Here is a 17,729-nt window from a genome sequence, read left to right on the forward strand (position 1 = left end):
TCCCTGGCTCCCTGAGCGGGATCGGGGTTTGGGTTGTGCAGGCTCTGGGGCACTGGGGTGACAGGGCCAGGCAGCCACCCCCAGCCTGGCTGCTCCAGAAGCAACACAGTGAGTAGAGGGTCCTTCACTTACTCTGTCCCACAAGGTCACCAGGATTCTGGATGCATCCACCTTGTGCTGAGACCAGGACTGCTCTCCTCAGCCAGTCTGATGGTGGCCACTTGCACCTGCAAACACATTGCTGCCGAAATTACAGCGCCTCTCTGGGTGAGTTTATCTATTTAAAGCTTGCCTCTGGTGGGAGCTCATCACAATCTCTGGTGATTTGGGGTGGTGGTCAGTCATCCTTGGGCACTTCTCTGGCTGGGCATGCACTGGGACCTCCTGCCTCTTCTGACTTTCCCTCACCTGGAATGCAAGTTGTGGGCTCTCTTTTGCATTGTCTTTGCATGGGAAGTCTCAGCTGCAGTCTTGGGTCTCACTTCTGAATGTCAGAGCCAAATGAACGAACTCAAGCACCTCATAACTTCTTGCTAGGCTGACTGGAAGGGAATCTTCAACTCCTTCATATCTTTGTGATGTTTCCAATTTTACCTCCTCTACAGTTGTTTTGAACACCCTCCTTAAGCTGTAGTACCAAAAGCAGACAGTGGTTCCTCACAGTGCTCTCCCCAGTGTCAGTGAAGGCACTGGAGAGCATCTGGTAGCTGCTGTCTGTCTCCTTACCTGAGGATTGCATTCACTCTCCTGCACGAAGGCTGCAGCTGTCCAGTTTATCCAGCTTGCCCTCCCATTGTAACCCCTGCAAGCATTGCCAGTGGGACTGTTGCAGTTTCATATCGCGTTTATATTCCAACCACCCTTCTAAAAGATGTAACACCTTAGTATCAAGAGCCAGTCCTTGCACAGCCTTCCAGGGAACATCATTCTGTCTCTCTGTGGGAAAACACTTTTTGAGACCCATCTACAAACCAGGGTCAAATCCACTTAGCTGTCGGTCACCAACGCTTTGGGATGATTTAAAATGCTAATCCGAGAGTAAAGCAGCAGTGAGCTGAATGCACTACCAGAGTCCGCTCCACGGATGTGCTTTGTCTTCATCAAGCAAGCTGCCAGCCATCTGCGTTGGAATTAAAAGTCAGTGTCAAGGCTACTGGCACCATTTGTTTTCTGGAAGGTGGCAGCTTTTGGGCTGCTGGTGGGAAGGTCCAAGTGGCTTTCTGTGCAAGAAGAAGAAGAGCCACAAAGAAGAAGGAGGAGGAGGGAAGCGAGCCACAGAGGGGAGAGAAGAGCACTGTGGTTTGTCTGAGGCGCCATGTCCAGTTGCTTGGAGACGGCGAGCCCAGCAGATGGTACACAGCAACCTCAGCAGCCAGCCTGGAACCTCCCTTCCCTCCCTGGGCTCAGGATGGGCTTGGCTGGGCCCTGTCCTGTTGTCCCTTGCTCGTCTTGAAAGGTGATGTTCCAAAGGACTGGCTTTGCTAAACCAGCTGAGCACAAAGGCTGCAAGACCCAACTGCTGCCAAATCCAAGCTCTGCTTGTAGTGTAGTAGGTGTCAATGCCCCACAGGGCACGGCAGAAAAGCCAGGCTCTGTCTGGGTGTGAGTGTTGTACAGTGTGAGGCTTTGGAGCAGAGACCAGACCCCCAAAACAAATTCCTGCTGGAGCTCATCTCAGGTGAGAGTACAGGTGAGTGCTCAGGGCTGTTAGGGAGAACTGGACTTCACAGCAAACACCTGCCTTTGGCCAGTGCAGGAATGCAGCCCTGGATCTTGCTGCACACCCAGCTAATTCCTGATGCCCTGGCACAGATATTTCTTGGTGTATGCTATTGCTCCCTGAGTCTGCATGCAGTTGGGTAGTGTCTCATGCAGTCAGTGGAGTTAAAGCCTTCTCTTCCAGGAATTCTCTGCATCACCCCTCTCTGCTCACATACTCCAGAGGTAAGGCTGGATCCTCCAGAACAGCCTCTTCCCTTGTGGAAGCTTGTGAGTGGCTGCAGCAGGGTGTTTCTGACCAGGGTGCTGTGCCCTGGGAGCTGCAGTGGGGCAGTGCCCCAGCGCAGGGCTGTCTGCAGAGCCCCCTCACTTGCTGCAGAGTGAGAAACTCTGGCTGAGGGCAAACAAGCCCTGTCCCCAGGTAGAGCTGCCTGGCAGAGCACAGGCACCTGTCCCAGCAGAGGAGCCACAGGCCCTGTGTATGGTGGCAGGCTCAGGGAACTGGGAATGAAATGGATTGAAGGGTTTGGGCTTTTTGGCTGGTATTTTTTTTTCCCTAAGCAAAGTTTCTAAAAACTGGTGGAAGACAGGAGTTGGAGCAGGACTGTTCATTGTCCTGACCTCCCTGTGCTTTACCTCACCTCCAAGCACTGAGTAGTCACAGGGTCCAGCACCTGCTGCTGACAGAGGGACAGGGGTGTGGCGGGTCCTGTCAGGGGGACACGGGGGCTGCAGGAGCGAGGCAGGGTCAGGTGTGTGGTGGGAGCAGCACGGGTGCTTGAGAGGAAGCCAAGGGCATTGCCACCCATCTCAGCAGATCCCATTACCACTCTCCACCTCTTCCCAAGGCCAGGCTGCAGCCACATGGGGGTAGGTCTCTGCTCCCAGGTAACAAGTGAGAGGACAAGAGGAAATGGCCTCAAGTTCCACCAGGAAAGGTTTACATTGGATATTAGGAAAAAAATTTTTCATTGAAGGGTTGTCAAGCCCTGGAGTAGGCTGCCCAGGGAAGTGGTGAAGTCACCCACTGTCCCTGGAGATACTTAAAAGATGTGGCGCTTGGGGACATGGTTTAGTGATGGATTGGCAGTACTAGGTTAATGGTTGGACTTGGTGACTTTAGAGATCTTCTGCATCCTAAACAGTTCTGTGATTGTTTCCTCTGGCATAACAGCAGCTGTGCCCTTCCTCCTCCCTTCTGCAGCTCATTCCTGTGACCAAATCCTTTGCCAAGCCAGAGTGTTCAGGAGGAAGATGGTTCTTACTGGAAAAACCCAGGTGGTTTGAGAGTGTTTTTACTCAAGGAGATCATTGATGTTGTTTGGAATGCTACCATAAGTTAGCAGTCTTGGGAAAAGGGACTGCCCAGCTGGGGACCCTTTGGACCATCTCAGTTACACCTCTTTTAAGATTTTTAGTTTCACAGCATCAGGCCTAGGAAGAGGTTGGTCAGTGGAAGCTGTTTCTGCTGGAGACAACAGATTTGGGGCCCACACAGCAATGAAAAAATGGTTTGGATTTGGCTGGAGGCATAAGAATTATGTTGGCAGGCAGAGAGAGGCTTCAATTCAACAGGTAAGGAAACAACAGGGTGATTGCAAGCGGCTGTTACTGGCTCAGTAACGAACAAAAGGGAGATTCTTAGGATCAGTCCTAAGCAGCAACCCATGGAGAGAGCAGCAAATGCAGCTTTCAAGTCTCTGCCACCTTTATCTCACTGCAGTTGGCACCACAGCCACTCCCCAAGGACAAGGACCAACATCCCCAGCACTGACTGAGGAGCTCCAGGATGGCCAGGAGTGCAGCCTGCCATGCCAACTCCCCACTGGGAGAATTGGATGGGATAAATCCCATCTGGCCAGGCTCTGCAGTGGGTCCAAACCGCTGTAGAGCAGTTGGCAGCTGCAAAAGTGGGTGCTGGCAGGAGCAGCCACAGCTCTCTGGTCCATTGGGGATGCTGCGCTGAGCTGAGTGCATGTGGATACAGGTAAGCAGCCTTGCAGGAAGAGCAATAGGACATCACTTCCAAGTGCTACGTGAAGGATTGGGATGTGGCACATGGGAGGAGGCCAAGAGAAGTGGCCTTGACTCCAGCCAGAGGTGGAGGGAAAGGTGTGTGGGGTTGCTGCAGCGTGTGGGAGAAAAGGAGGAATGAGAGGAATGAATGATAGGATCAGAGCAGAGCCGGAGCTGCCCTGCTCCACGGGTTTCAGCGTACACCCTTGCCCTCGGCCTGCTGCCGTTTTCTGTCTCATGCAAGCAGTGGCTGCTGAGGTGCTTTCCTTGCCAGTTCTGCTCCAGGCAGTGCCTGGGAGGAGAGGTGGGAGCCTTGGTCCAGGGTGGTCCCGGGAAAATTGAATTTACTAATCCAGGTGTACACATTCTGTCCCGGGGAGTTGGCAGTTCTGGCAGGTGTTCAAACCAATTCCCGCTCTCTGGTGGGGTGGGAGGCAGGCACAGGAAACCACAGCTCCCCATCCAAGCCCAGGCCCGATTCTGGAGGGCACTGTGGTGAGCAGGCTGGATGCCAGCACAGTACTGAATCACCAATCATTGAAACACAGGAAAAGTTGCATGAGCAGGACTTTGGTGAAAGCAGGGAAACAGGATATGAAGGAGATCGTCAGCAATAATGCAATTAGGCCTTGTTAAAGCATTGAACATGTGAGGACCACACTTGTAGGGTTAATCCCACTCTCCTAAAAAAAAAATTGGTGTGAGGGCTGAATTGAGCCCAATGAAGTATCAGGCAAATCCTGCACACTTGAAAGACCAGGAGCAGAGGGAACAGCTGTGCTCAGAAAGTGGCAGGAACTCTTTTAACAGCACCACACCCACGTCTGTGGCTGCAGCTTTTGTGATGGTCATATTGCTTTTAAGGGAGGCAGGAGAGAAGGGTGAGTGTGGGTTTGGTGTGGTTTTCTGTTGACAGAAATGCAGACACTGTACATTTCCAGTAAAGAAGGACCCCAAGTCCTTTTTGCTGAACTGGATTTTCTCCTCCCACACCACCAGAGCCGTACCGGCAGGGAAGCCCTGGGACAATTTGCATTCATTCATTTACTGCAGAGACCAACTTTTCACCATTCTCAGGGCACAGTGACCCCAGAGGCCTGTTTGGCTCAGCCTTGTCTCCCCCACCTGCCAGGAGACAGGAGCCAGCAGAGCAGCACAGCCAGGCTCCCTCCCTGTGGGCAGCTGGTGAAAGAAAAGGGACAAGCTGAATTCTCCCCGTGTTTGCACTGTATCGGTGCAGCCCTGGAGGCATCTGCTGTGTTTGTTTCGGGTACGGGCTCCTCCCCAGGGCTGTTCTGTCTCCTGCTAGGAGAGGGAATGGTGCATTCTTCTGCTGTTGATTTATGATCCCAATTCCCTCTCACTGTGCTCATTTTCTTTCTCAAAGTACATTCTGCAAAGCTTGAGAAAAAAACCCCACATGACAATTGAAAGCAGTTTCTACAGAAGAGTTTCCTGCAGGAATCCTGCCGTGGCCTTCAGTTTGCATGCTAGGCAATGTCATGTGGAAAAGATGGCTTTACCCTGATGGTGTCCCTTAAATCATGATAGAAGCTGAGACATTTATAGCTCAGCCTGTGCACAGCATCTGGAGTCCCCTGCCCCCTCGTTGTCATGTAGAGCTGTGTCCCTACAGATGACCAAAGTGCTGCAACCTCTGTCCATTCCCACACCTGTTGGAATACTTATCTTTCTAAAACCCCACCAAATTGTACAACAAGCCACATGTAGAAGGTTTATTTTGACAGACCATCCTCAGAAATACAGCAAATGCCTCAATGGATGGGTCTTCCTGTTCCACTGTTCTGCTGCATCAAGTTTTCCATGTCTCTCCTATTACACTGGATCCTGTGATTCATGTTATCCCCCCTCCTTTTACCCAGGCTAAATTTGTCCAAGGTGGCCTGAGGCTACAGAGCCGATGCCTGCACAGCTTCTCCTCCCACACTGTGGAGAGTGTTTTGTTCTGTATTTTTGTATTTCCTACCTTCCCTTTCACTGACTAGCTATGAATGCCATGATAATTGCTCCAAATCCCCAGTCCCTGATGGAATCATCCTCACAGAGTCCCAGTCAACACTGGTCACCCCTCTCTGACTCCTATCAGATGTTGCAGCATTTACAGAGGCTGCCTGACCCCGGCAGTCCCCTGGTGCCCCTGGTTCAGGAGCCTGGAGACCAGCAGTGGTTTGGTGCAGCTCTTTTTCCTCTCTCCAGCTGTTATTCACTCCCCAGTGGAATACAGGGGGTATCCAGACTCCTTTCTCCTCCCTGTCCCCTCCCTGTAAATTCTTTTTCCTGTACCCTGCCCCAGCCTAACCCACGAAACGAAGACCCAATGCAGAATTTGACAGGAATGCATTAATGAGCACCATTTCTGACCAGCTGCTGGTTTGTGTTATGTAGGAGAGGCACAATGGCTGGGATGAGCCGAACCACACCTGAGCTTTACCGACCCAGCACAAGGAAAAGATGATCCACAAGATGATGGCAGCAGGGAGGGATCAGCCACTGTGGCACTGAGGGCCAGTTCTGCTATTGGCTGTGTAAGCTGCAGCTATCAATGAATGAGCATTTTGGGTGTGGTGGTGTGGCTGTGCCCGCCCCTACAAAATGCGGTGCTTGGTGTAAATGTCCCTTAATGCGCTAAGGCCACAGCCCTTGGGAATTCTGACTCGTGAGTGCTGGAGAGCTGAGCAAGCCTTGAGCTCTGTGACAGATGCACTGCGCCTGTCCGAGCCCGCTGCTGCTTCCCGACATCTGGAGCCGGAGCACCCCCGTGCCTGCAAACGCGGCAAAGGCAGCACACGGCAAAGGCAGCATCCCTTCTGTGCAGCCCTCGGAGCTGGAGAGCCAGAGGGACTCACACTGTCCCAAGCAAAATCAGATTCTTCCCAGAACTGCTCTTTGCAGTGATAAAAGCAAGAAGCAGTCAGCCCGAAGAGGAACACTTCTGGAAAATGCATCAGCCCCGCCATGCCCGTGTCATCCTGCTATCAACTAGGTGTGTGCCAGACACTGCCTGCTTGTCAGAAACCACCCTGATGAGGTCAGGGGCACCTTTTCTTTCTTCAAGGACTAATGATGTGAAAAGATGATACAAAATCTGACTGGTTTTGTTCAGCTCCTGTGCTTTATTAATAGCAGCGCTAATGCAGGAAGCCCCTGGGCCTTAAACCACTAAGGAAATCAGTGGGACACGCTTGTCTGTGGATGGTCTCAACTCAAAATTTCCCACTTATGGTCTATTTTTTCATTTAATGTTATTGAAACAAGGAAATACCACCAAAAGCCCAGGTGCAGATTTTTATTGGTCTGTGCCAGGAAAACAAACAAGGAATGCTAACACTGCTTTCTCACTCAAGCTTCTCTAAATAATCAGAACAGAAAAATTAGCTAATGAAGTCCAAAGCAAGTTGGGGAGGGAGTGGAGGGAGCTGCCACACCAAAATGTACACAGAATGATTCCAGGACAACACTGCTGGTGGGCAGCAGGAGGGACAGCCCAAGGGAGAGAGAGGGTTTTCCATTCAGGGTGCCCTGAAAAAGCAAATATAATGTGCTTCCCTTTCCCTCACCATGCTCCAAACTCAAATCATAGAGGGGAAGGGAAACCCACCTCACTCATCTTCTCTCCTAGGAGGCTGTGGGATCCTTGTGGAAGTCTTGTCCAAGTTCACGTGCAACTGTGGCAGGGTGAGTGCTGTCAGCTGCACTTGGTCCAGCAGCTGTCCCAGCAGGAGAATCCTCATTTCTCTCGGTGGCAGATGTCTCCTGATGCAGTGCCAGATTAGCCAGAGCCCTCTCTGTGCCCCTGTGGATGATCTGATGAGCAGCGTAGATGTGTTTTCTTTGGGACTGCCTCACTGCATAAAAAGAGGTAAGGCTTTTACTTGGAAATGTACAGCAAAGTGTTCTCTGTAGGGGAGAAGGGAGGAGTAGCTTTTAGCAATCCTGCAGCTGTGGAAAAGTCTGTCTCAGGAAAAAAAATCATGTCCTTCTAACTTTGGCAGAAAGTGTTCTACTGCCACCTAATAGCAGCAACCAACTTTGCATTTCACTTTGAAGACTGGCCCCCACAGTGGGAAGCAGTGTTCTCTTTCTAGCTTTGGGAACAACTGGCCAGGATATATTATCAGCCTTTAAAATAACTTCTCCTTCAGTGTCTGTTAATTGCAGCAAGCTTCTGGAAGAACCCAGCTGAAATCTGCCATCTCCTGTGCCAGGATTTGACCTGCACTGAGAAACCCTTACTGAGTTCAAAGTAAGACTTGGAGCCACAAGTGACATGTGAAGTCACCTGCTTATCTTATCACCTCCCCTCAGCTACTGCATCCAAAGTCATTTGTATGTATTCCCAACCCACCTCCTGGGAAATAATTAGCCAAGCCTAAGTGCTCACCCTCCAGCTCTCCTTATTGCTCCTCACTATTCTTTGTTCACTCTTTCCATCTCTATTTCAGTCACGGGGACTGAGGTACTGTGTGCCTTACAGAGGGTGTGAGGAATGATGCAGAACAAGGGGTGGCTCTCATCCTGTCACTTCCCTACAGAAGTCCAAGGCTTACTTTGGCCTGTTCCAAGGCTGAGCTGCACTTAGACAGTGAATCTGAAGCACTGGTGTCCTGCATGCTGGCACACAGTCCTGCTGTCCCTGTCTCAGCCACTCAGTGTTACCAAACCGCCCTGTTTATGTCTATCCCTCTCCCAGGTCCACTTTGTCAACAATGAATGCAACTGGATCTCACTTGCATTTGAAAAGCTGACCTTCACCAGCCCTCGTTCCCAGGAGAGGTTTCTCTACCCAAGGCATTTTGGCTTCAGTCATGTTTGCATCAACTGCATCAACTATACTGGGAATACTCCCCTGGAATTGCTGCAGTCCCTTTCTCCATCCACAGTGAATTCCATCTAAAGGACAGCGTGCTGAAATTGGTGAGTGACTGTGCTTTTCCAAGTGAGGTTTTCTATATCAGCACAGTGACTTCTACTTCCACTGAGGCAGGGTTCAGAATCGAGGTGCAGAGGTTTTTCAGGGTGAGCCAGCATTGGATAATCTCTGCTTTTATGCATCAAAATGCAAAAAAATGAGGAGGAAAAAAATCTCAAACTAGGTAATGGCAGAACAGGTGTTTAAGGGGAAGCTAAAGTGTAGGCAAAGGGGAAGCTAAAGTGTAGGCAAAGACTGAACCTGCAGCCCTCAAATCTTTGTTCTACAAATGGATTTGCTCCTTTGACAGGCCAGATAACTGTGCTCTTAGATCAGCTCCTGATAGTTTCAAGGAAGGTGAATGCTCAAGCATGGGCCAGGTTGCTAAAACACAGTTTCATAATGAAAAATTTGGCTCACTGTAAGGAAGGTTTTAAAAGCCACCACAGAAATGCAATACACTAATGTGTTTATGAGATCTAATGCCATTCTTTGATACTATTTCCTTTGGATTTCCATGGAATAGTTAATGATTCTGCTTCCCTGTAAGTATCACTCTGCAGGAGGTTTACAGCAGGGTGTGTTTCTGAGTGTACATCAGGTAGAATTCAACTGTCTTAAGTGAATGGAGCCCCCTCCACCCCATGCAGCAATAGCAGAAGAGACTATGAGCCAGGTCTCTTCCCGATATTTGATTTCTGCTGTCACAAGAATATTGTGACAAATTTCTCCTGATCACATTAGAAGGAGCTCTCTTACTTAATTGCCTGCTGCTCTATTCCACCAGCATCCACTTTAATTTTTAATTGGGTCTAGCTCTGCTTTGCAGGCAAACTCACTGTAGCTATCACAGATTCTGAAGATTTTTTTCTTCTGTTGTTTGAGAGTGCATCTGAGCTGCTTTGTTCATTAGCTGCTGTTGCATTTAAGCCCAGTATGTATTTTGAGCCTTGATGTATGTCCTCAGTATGTCCAGAATCCTAAGCCATCTCCAGGTCTTCCTTCTGCTCTCCTTCCTGAGACAGGCTAACCTGTGTGTGTTAGTGCCTGAGCTGCAGGCTTCACTGACTACCATTACATCACCTGCTCTGGAAGGCTGGCAGAGGCAGTGCAGGAGTGAAGGGAGCTGATTTAAGCTTGTGCAGAAATGCCAGCTGCAGAACAGGTCCTGTTCTTGTGGCAATACACAAGCCAGGAAGAAGAAAGTTTGCACAATTCAGAGACCACAAAATGCGTACTCAAGGCTTGTGTTCTCATCCACAAATCAATAAAAGAGGCAATGAACTAAGTGCCTTTGTTCTCACGGCAGAGAAGTGCACTGCAGCAAGGACCCCTTCAAGCTCTATTGTGATGCAGTTGCTTTGCTTGTGTCAGATTCACCACCTGTGTTGGTCAGTGGAAACATCCCAGTTAGGAACAGCCACTTACTCATGACATTATTTATTGTAATACACATTATTCCCCCTCTGTATTTTGACAGATGCCATTCCATTTTTGTTAAACAGAAACATCCTTTACAACTGCAAGGTTATCTCCTAACAACATGATGCCACTACAGCCAACCTTAGAACTTTACCTCTTGCTCTTGGCCCACTGGGGAGGAAAGGGAAGCATAGGAAAGTGTAAAACCTTCCTCCCATATATGACATATAGTTAAGTAATTTGCTTGTTAAAGTCTTCTGCAGTTTTAGAAATTGCCATATAATAACACAATTCACAGCTGTGCTACTTAAGGATTTTTACCAGTTTGTTTCTGAATGTGCAATGGGCTGCTTCTTTTCAGGCAGTTTTATTGTTGCAGATACACTGAATTTATCATAGCAAGCCAGGTTGGAAGGTACCTCAAGGATTATTTGATCCAAACTTTCAAAAGCACAGGCCAGATCTTACAGCAGGTCTGAATTTCAGTTACCATTTAAAAAGACTAAAGCTCGTAAGAAAAAAGGGTGAAAGCTCAGGGAGAAAAAAGGGTGAAAGAGCTTAACTTTCTACCTGCAGAGTGCCAAACAGGAATCTCAGGGGACTGAGACAACTCTTGGCTGCATCATTTCTTTCAGGGAGCTAGAATAAGGAAAGTGAACCAGTTCACAAAGAAAATAAAGTTACTGGACTCCTTACCTCTTTCTCTCATAAAGTTTTTCTCAGCTTCGGGGATCAGGAAATTATAAACCAGCTCTGCTACAATCTCTTCTGACTGTAGGCGAGTTCGACTACAGGACAGATGCACAGTGGTATTAGTATTTTAATCTTCTCTCCAGACCAACTCTGCAAAAACAGGTCTCCCTTGTAAATACTCTTTCCAAGGGTATTGTCATGGTAGCAGTTGTCAGTGGGGTCTCTCTTTATCCTACAAATAGGTGACAGTGTGACTGTTCCCCTTTGCACTGCCAGTGTGTTCACAGTGCACTGGAAAGCAGGAGCCCCTAACATTCCTTATCCTCAAAGGTACTTGGAAGCTCAGTTCCCTCTGATGACAAACTGAATTAGGCACACAGATACCACTGAGGGTTTGTGTCTTTGTCCATTTAGTCTTCGGTCCATTGCTGAGTTTGCTAAATTCTTCCCTTTTGTGACTCTGCACTTGGCTGGCCCCGTGCTCTTTTCCATGCCAGTGTTTGGTGGGTTCCCAGCTGGCTCAGGGGCTGCATGCATTATCTACGCTTCATTCCCCCAAGGATTCCAACGTTCTGCTTGTATTCATCTAGATACAAAATACACAGCTGCTCTGCCATAGGAGAGTCACTGTGTCATTGGGATTTTTATGGCTCAATACCAAAAACAGAGCATAGAAACTGAACTGGGGGTTTGGCAGGTCCTAAGAAGCATTCACTGCTGATGCCCCAGCCAAACACAGACTGGGGTGTTCTCAACAACTTACTTTACTCAAAGTGCCTTGTCAGGCAGCCAGCAATATGAGTGACCTCCATGGAAATTGGCAGTTCCTTAAAGAACAGCCACCCCAGAATGAAAGGCTGTTTATAGCTGTATCTTTTAGGATCTCTTTCAAATGGATTTTCTGTAGCAGTGTAAATAAATGAAAAGATCGGTATGAATGGGTATTGCTTTAGGCAGTTCCCAGATTCACTTAAAGCTCAGTCACAGCCTCATACTGGTGTGGAGAAATCTAAAAAGGGTGATTCACAGATCACACAAGTGATTTGCAAAGGGAACCTGGCACACACTGTATGGAAATAAGGCTCTGATGGATTTATATGTGTGTAGCAGATAGGAGCAGCAGGTTGCCATACAGCAGCCACACTAATGAAGTGACCACGAGCAGCACAGCTCTGCCCTTCCCATGGCTTGGGTGATGCACACAGCCACAGATGCACATGGTCAGGCAGGTTCTAAGCTGCTGTGAACAGCCCCTCACGTGCTGTTTAATAACCTACCGACTCTCCACTTCGTAAGCAATGTCATTGATTTCTACAGCCTTTTTCTGAACCTCTTCCCTGGCTTGCTCTTCAGCTGTCCTCTCCATGCTACTCAGGATAACATCTTCCAAGTAGGTGTCAATAGTTCTGTCCTGAACATCCACCACCTAGAACAAAACACCAAGATATTGTTCCTCTGCCTATTGCTGTGCCAGGAACATAGTGGAAGATTTCCAAAGAAGCGTGAACAACAGATTTTCACAAGACTCTTTGTTTTGGGCAGGCCAACCTGAGATTTTTTTTCAGAGATGCTTTCTGTAAAAATTTATTATCTAGTAATTCTTTCTGAGAACTGATTGAACAAGTGCAGGTGAAAGAAAACCAATTCACAGATCCAATTCTGGTGCAGCAGGTTAGTCCTGTGAATGCAATGGCAGTTGCTCCCTCTGTTCTCATGGTCCCCTGAGCAACAATTGCCCAGTAATAATCATGGAGATTGACTTCAGTAAATAAATCAGTTTTCATTCAAGCAAACCCTGAAGGAGAAAATTCCATCAAGCTAGTCAAAAACCAAGATAAAATTATAGGTTTCTTTATAATGGTTGTAGAGCTGAGATTCTAGAAACGGGTGTTTTCCATCTGCTAATCTGCAGGGCATAAGCCTATGGCACCTTGGCCTTACCTGCTTACCACTCAGAAATACATAAAAGATGAGAAGCTAAAATTTAAAAAAAAAATAAACATGGTGCCAGACCCTTTTGGTATTAACCACCTCCCACAAGGTTTGAAAATTATTGGTTTAGTCAATTAGACTCCCACTCATGTCTTTCAACGAGAAGAAATATGCTTCATGCAGTCAAAAGCTAGGAAGTAGGAACAGGACTATAGAATAGTTATGGAATATGGTAAATCAGTATTTTTTTTCTTGATTTCAAGGTTATTTTATTTATTATTGTTACTTCAAAGTAAGTGTTTTATCTCTTGTTATTTGCAGTCCACTTTGGCTGAGGCAGGGAGGAGCAAAATCTTTCCAAACCCTTGCTTAAAGGCATCCTTCCTGGCAAAGCACATACCAGTTCTGCTGGGCAGAACAAGTGCTGACAAAACGTTATCCCTAGAGATGATCTAGGTACATCTGTTCTCCATAGGTGTTTACTGGAGAAATTTAGAAACCTACACCCATTCATGAGAGACCTAACAGGACTGTCTGTAGGGGTATTCAGATCATCCTCAGTTTAATGGGCATGACTCTCTCAGGAAGGGCTCACCCTCTCCTCACTAAGCTTTCCCCCTCAATTTCAGAACTAGCCATCACCAAAGACAGCGCTGAAGCAGCTCCCATCCATCTGGACCTTCCCACAAGGAGGCAGCTCCTACAGACTGCCTCCAGTCCCAGCGGTGTCCCTCTCTTGCCTGTCTGAAAAGCTCATCTTCCTCGTGCCGCCGGCTCTCCTCCAGCTGCCGCCGTCCGCTCTCCTCGGCTTCCCGCATCCTCCTCTGTCTCTCAGCCAGCATGAGCAGAGCATGGATCTTCTGCTCTTCTTGCAGCCTCACCAGCTCTTTGGCCAGAAAATCAAGCATGTTCGCCAGTGCCCTTCCTTCTACTGTGGCCAAGTCTCTTTCCAGTGCTGACAGCTTTCAAAAGAAAAATGCAAAGAATTGTGTTACAAACCTCAGGAATGTTGTACAAAGTCCCAGGACTACCACAGGCATGTGAGACAGCTCTGCAGCATCCACTCAGACCAGCCACGGGACAGTCCCAGGAGTCTGGCACTCTTCATGTGCTACATGCCCTGACTGGTTTCTACACAGTGCAACCATGAGTACCTGCAGCTTCAGGCATTGAACCTAAAACTGTACAAGTTACTAACTGCTGACAAATTCAAATTGACAGTAATTATATGAAGTTTGCAGAAGTGCAAATGAGTCCTCAAAATTCCGGGTAATGGAAAATCAGAAAGTCTGTGACAGAGTTGAGACAAGATTCCAGGTGTTCAGCATTACTGTGCCATTCACTCCTTGTTCCAGGCACATCCTGTTCTATGGGCTGGGTATGTGTGATTGCACTACAGAAACAGACAAGATCTATGGGCAGTTCATTATCTCCAGAATGGACTCTGAAGCCACAGGCCTTGGCAGGAGGGAATGTCTAAAACTGGCTGGAATGCTGTGTTCTGTTGAAATAAACAGGCAATTACAGAATAGACCTAAACATAAAAGTTGAAGTGGAGCTGAAATATCCCAGACAAGTAATAATAAATCAGCTTTGCTATACAGCTGTGCCATTTGCCCAGGCAGTGCTTCAAAGGAAGTGAGATTGTCAATGTTGCACAGATCTAGAAGTGACAGCACTTAGCCCACAGGTGTTTCAGATGGAAGATGGTGATGCAGTAACTGCACCACCCCACAGGGAGGGATAGCATGGAACTAAAGTGCTCCCTCCTCTTCAGTGCTCCAGGTGCTGTATATAAAACTGGTGTAAAATGGAGGAAAACAACTCAGGAACACTCTTGTGTTAGATTTTTGTTATATATGAGTCCAAAATTTTCAGCTCCTTATCTTTGACTGTTTTATGTGGAGTTTCCATCCTCTTTAGGCAGGAAGCATTTATTTTACACTGAAATGGTCAAAAATGTGAAAAAACCTGTGACCACCAAACCCTATAGAACTGAGAGTCATCAGTGACTTGCTGAAATAGCCACACACATAGAAAACTACTGCACATGCATTCCAGAGAGTTTAGAAGTTCACAATGTTTGAAAACCTGAGCCCTGGACTGTGAACCTACAGAGACAGTTAAAAAAAAAGTGAGAGGAGGCCGATACCAGCAGAGGGGGATAGTGACACTCCAAAAGGGAAATTCCGAGATCAGAGGTCAGTGTCTTTACCATTAGCTCGCCCTCCTTCTCTAAGAATGTCATTATGGTGTTTGAACTGATTTCTCATTCACTCTCACCTGGGCTTCCAGAAGAAATGGAGCACTGCAAATTTCTAATACCTAAGGCTTTTATTTTTCTCTTAATTCCTCAGTAGAAATAATCTGCATTCCTGCATTCCACACCTGGACTTCCTGTGCATGAGGGAGTATCTGGAAATGCTAAATGGTAAATGACAAAACTCAATCACCTGGTTCAATTTTTACTGGGATCTAAGGGGAAATTTTGTTGCTGCCCAACCAGCAGGAAACAGTGGTCTGGCTTCATCTCCACCAGGTCAACTTGCCAGTGCATGCTGTTATTGTAAAATGGAAGCTGCCAAATTGCCTCACAGCTGGTCATTGAAAAAACAGCAGAGTAGTAAAAATTACAAGAAAACTTGCAGGGATGTGATAGATACTGCATTCTCTGAATTGTAGTAAACTCTGGGCAAAATTTCTTTATGACTCACTCCTGACCAGCATCTGTCATTTCATTCACTTTCCTCTGGAAGGTTGTGGCACTGTAAGGAAACAGGATGGGAATTTGCATCCCTGGCTCTCACTAGATCTTTGGCAGAGAATGGAGCCCAAAATTTCTTTGCTCTGCATACAGTGGCAGGTACCTCAATGTGTCACCATTGCTAAGGTTCTAGAAGTCTTGAGCCCAGCAGGATTTACAAAATAAGTTGGCTTTGGCTGCCTTTGTGAGGTTTTATGTGTGAGGAGGAGCCTGAGAGGGTGCCAAGCCAGAAAAGGGACAGGAAAGTGACAGAGCAGTAACAAACACTCAGGAAAACATCCAACAGATGTGAGTGACAAGTACGTATTGTGATACCAGGTCATAGTACCCATCAAACGGATTGAAATGTGGGAAAACTGAGGGTCATCTGACACTGCTGTTTGTTCCAAGCCCTGTAAATATAAATAAGTGCTCTGTCTGCAAACAAAGCAAACACAGGCTGCATAGCAGCTGTGGTCAGGGTGCCTCAGTCTGTTTCTGAGATTCCCCAGAGCCTCCAGAGCAGTGAGAGAGCAATTTTAGCCCCTCAGGCATTCAGTGCTTGGCCTGTGCTACGAGAGCTTTATTGCTATTGGGATGCCTTCTGTGCTGTGGATAATAGAAAACATAAAAAATTAAATGTGAGAGTGTTGTGGTACTGCAAGCACAGAGTGTCTGGTCAGGACAGAGCTGGGAATCAACCTTCCCATCTATGCAAGCAAACCTGCTTCATTTGTGAGTCATGCTGTCGCTGTAAGGACAGCGTCATTTGCTTCTGTGCCTTCAAGAGCAGCTGTCCATCCTCCTGGAGTGCGTGAGTGGTGCGCAGCTCTTGGATCAGATCCAGGTGCCTCTCCTTCCCTTCAAATATCTTTAAAATAAAGGTGAACCACTGAGCATATCAAATGGAGAATATAGAGCAACATGTTTTTGCCAGTAACACACATCCTTCTTCTCAAAGTTGCAAGGTCAGCTGTTACCAAGACCTCTCTATAACAAATTAGTGGTTGCATTTAGGCAAACCCTACAGCTGTCAGGTAAAGCTGCTACTTTTTAATTTTTTTTTTTTAATTTTAGTTTTTTTTTTATTATTATTATTCTGTTTGGCTTTACCCAAACTCAAACCACTGGAATGTTCTAATTTCCAGGGAACAACAACCTATGTCAAAAGGGTAATAGTCTTCTGCATACCCTGTTATATCAGCCTCAATGTCAAAGCTTTACAGTGTTTCAACACCTCATGTGCTCTGACCTTCATTTTGAGAGAGCCCAGCAACAGCCCAAAGCCATGAACTGGTGGGGAGGTTACTGAAACTGCTGCTATCCCTGTTATGGGGTTATGTGGCCCAGCCCACCCTGACACTGTTTTACTCTCAATCCCACTCTCTTCCAACTGGACTTCCAAGAGCAACAAAAGATCACTCAACCCTGCTTGGTCATTCTCCAACTCAGTAATGTATTTCTGATCCAGCAGTAGCTGGAAGAAGATTCCTAAAATGGTGGGACATTTCATGGTCTGAAAGTCAATAATCCTTCAGTGGCCTCAACCATCCTTCTCACAGATCATCACACAACTGGAGAACACTTGGGAACTCTATATTCCACCTCTAGCCACTTCCACAATACTGTATTATTTGCTAAAGCTCAGGGTCCTGCATGACAACACTAAAAAACTTTAAATAGTTACTTTAAGAGATAGCATCAACTGTACTTTTTGGGGACACAAAAACAAACCTTCAGGACTGGCCTGATCACAAGTGACAGACTTGCTTAATATTAAGCCCACAAGGCATGGCTACTGAATTAATTTTTAGTTAGACCCCCTTCTGCTCCCCTGAAAGCAGAATGATGTGTCCTACACATCACAGTGGTAGGCTTCAGTTGCTCCTCATCTGGGGTCCAGCTCACCACCAGTGGAAACCAGAAAGATGCCCTGCTGGGAAGTGGGAGGTTTCTTGTGCCTAGAACCTTGGCATAATCATGGCAGAATGTACTCATGGTCCAGATCCAGTCTAGAATTTGCCATTTGAGTAACTCTGCTGTGAAGAGCCTCACTAACCCTGCTTAGTGCTGTGGAAGAAAGATTGCAAACACCCTTTGCAATCAGTCATTCCCACCATCATTCTGAAGACTGACATAAACAAGAAGACACAATACCATGTTCTGAAGAGCCCTGCCTCGGAGCAACTTCTGCAGACAGATCACTGCCAGGTCTATTTCCTCTTCCTCCTGCCAAAACATGACAAATATCCACTAAATAATCAGCTATTTCTT

At 47.3% G+C, this 17,729-nt stretch overlaps 1 protein-coding gene across 3 annotated transcripts in view; it reads right to left on the reverse strand.

Moving 5' to 3' along the window:
- Positions 1-6,849: 6,849 nt before the first annotated feature.
- Positions 6,850-17,729, reverse strand: part of CFAP91 (cilia and flagella associated protein 91) — a 30,577-nt gene continuing 19,697 nt past the window's right edge. For 2 of the 3 annotated variants that reach the window (XM_036394360.1, XM_054514118.1), the window contains exons 12-17: positions 17,613-17,684; positions 16,180-16,326; positions 13,453-13,674; positions 12,058-12,206; positions 10,784-10,875; positions 6,850-7,601 (exon numbers count right to left, since the gene is read on the reverse strand). In XM_036394360.1, the coding sequence (XP_036250253.1) occupies positions 7,372-7,601; positions 10,784-10,875; positions 12,058-12,206; positions 13,453-13,674; positions 16,180-16,326; positions 17,613-17,684 (912 nt within the window). In that variant the 3' untranslated portion in view covers positions 6,850-7,371. The remainder of the gene's footprint in view (positions 7,602-10,783; positions 10,876-12,057; positions 12,207-13,452; positions 13,675-16,179; positions 16,327-17,612; positions 17,685-17,729) is intronic. The other variant, XM_054514119.1, reaches the window with a different exon arrangement.

This window comes from Molothrus ater, chromosome 2 (assembly GCF_012460135.2).
Source record: "Molothrus ater isolate BHLD 08-10-18 breed brown headed cowbird chromosome 2, BPBGC_Mater_1.1, whole genome shotgun sequence".
Lineage (NCBI taxonomy): Eukaryota > Metazoa > Chordata > Aves > Passeriformes > Icteridae > Molothrus > Molothrus ater.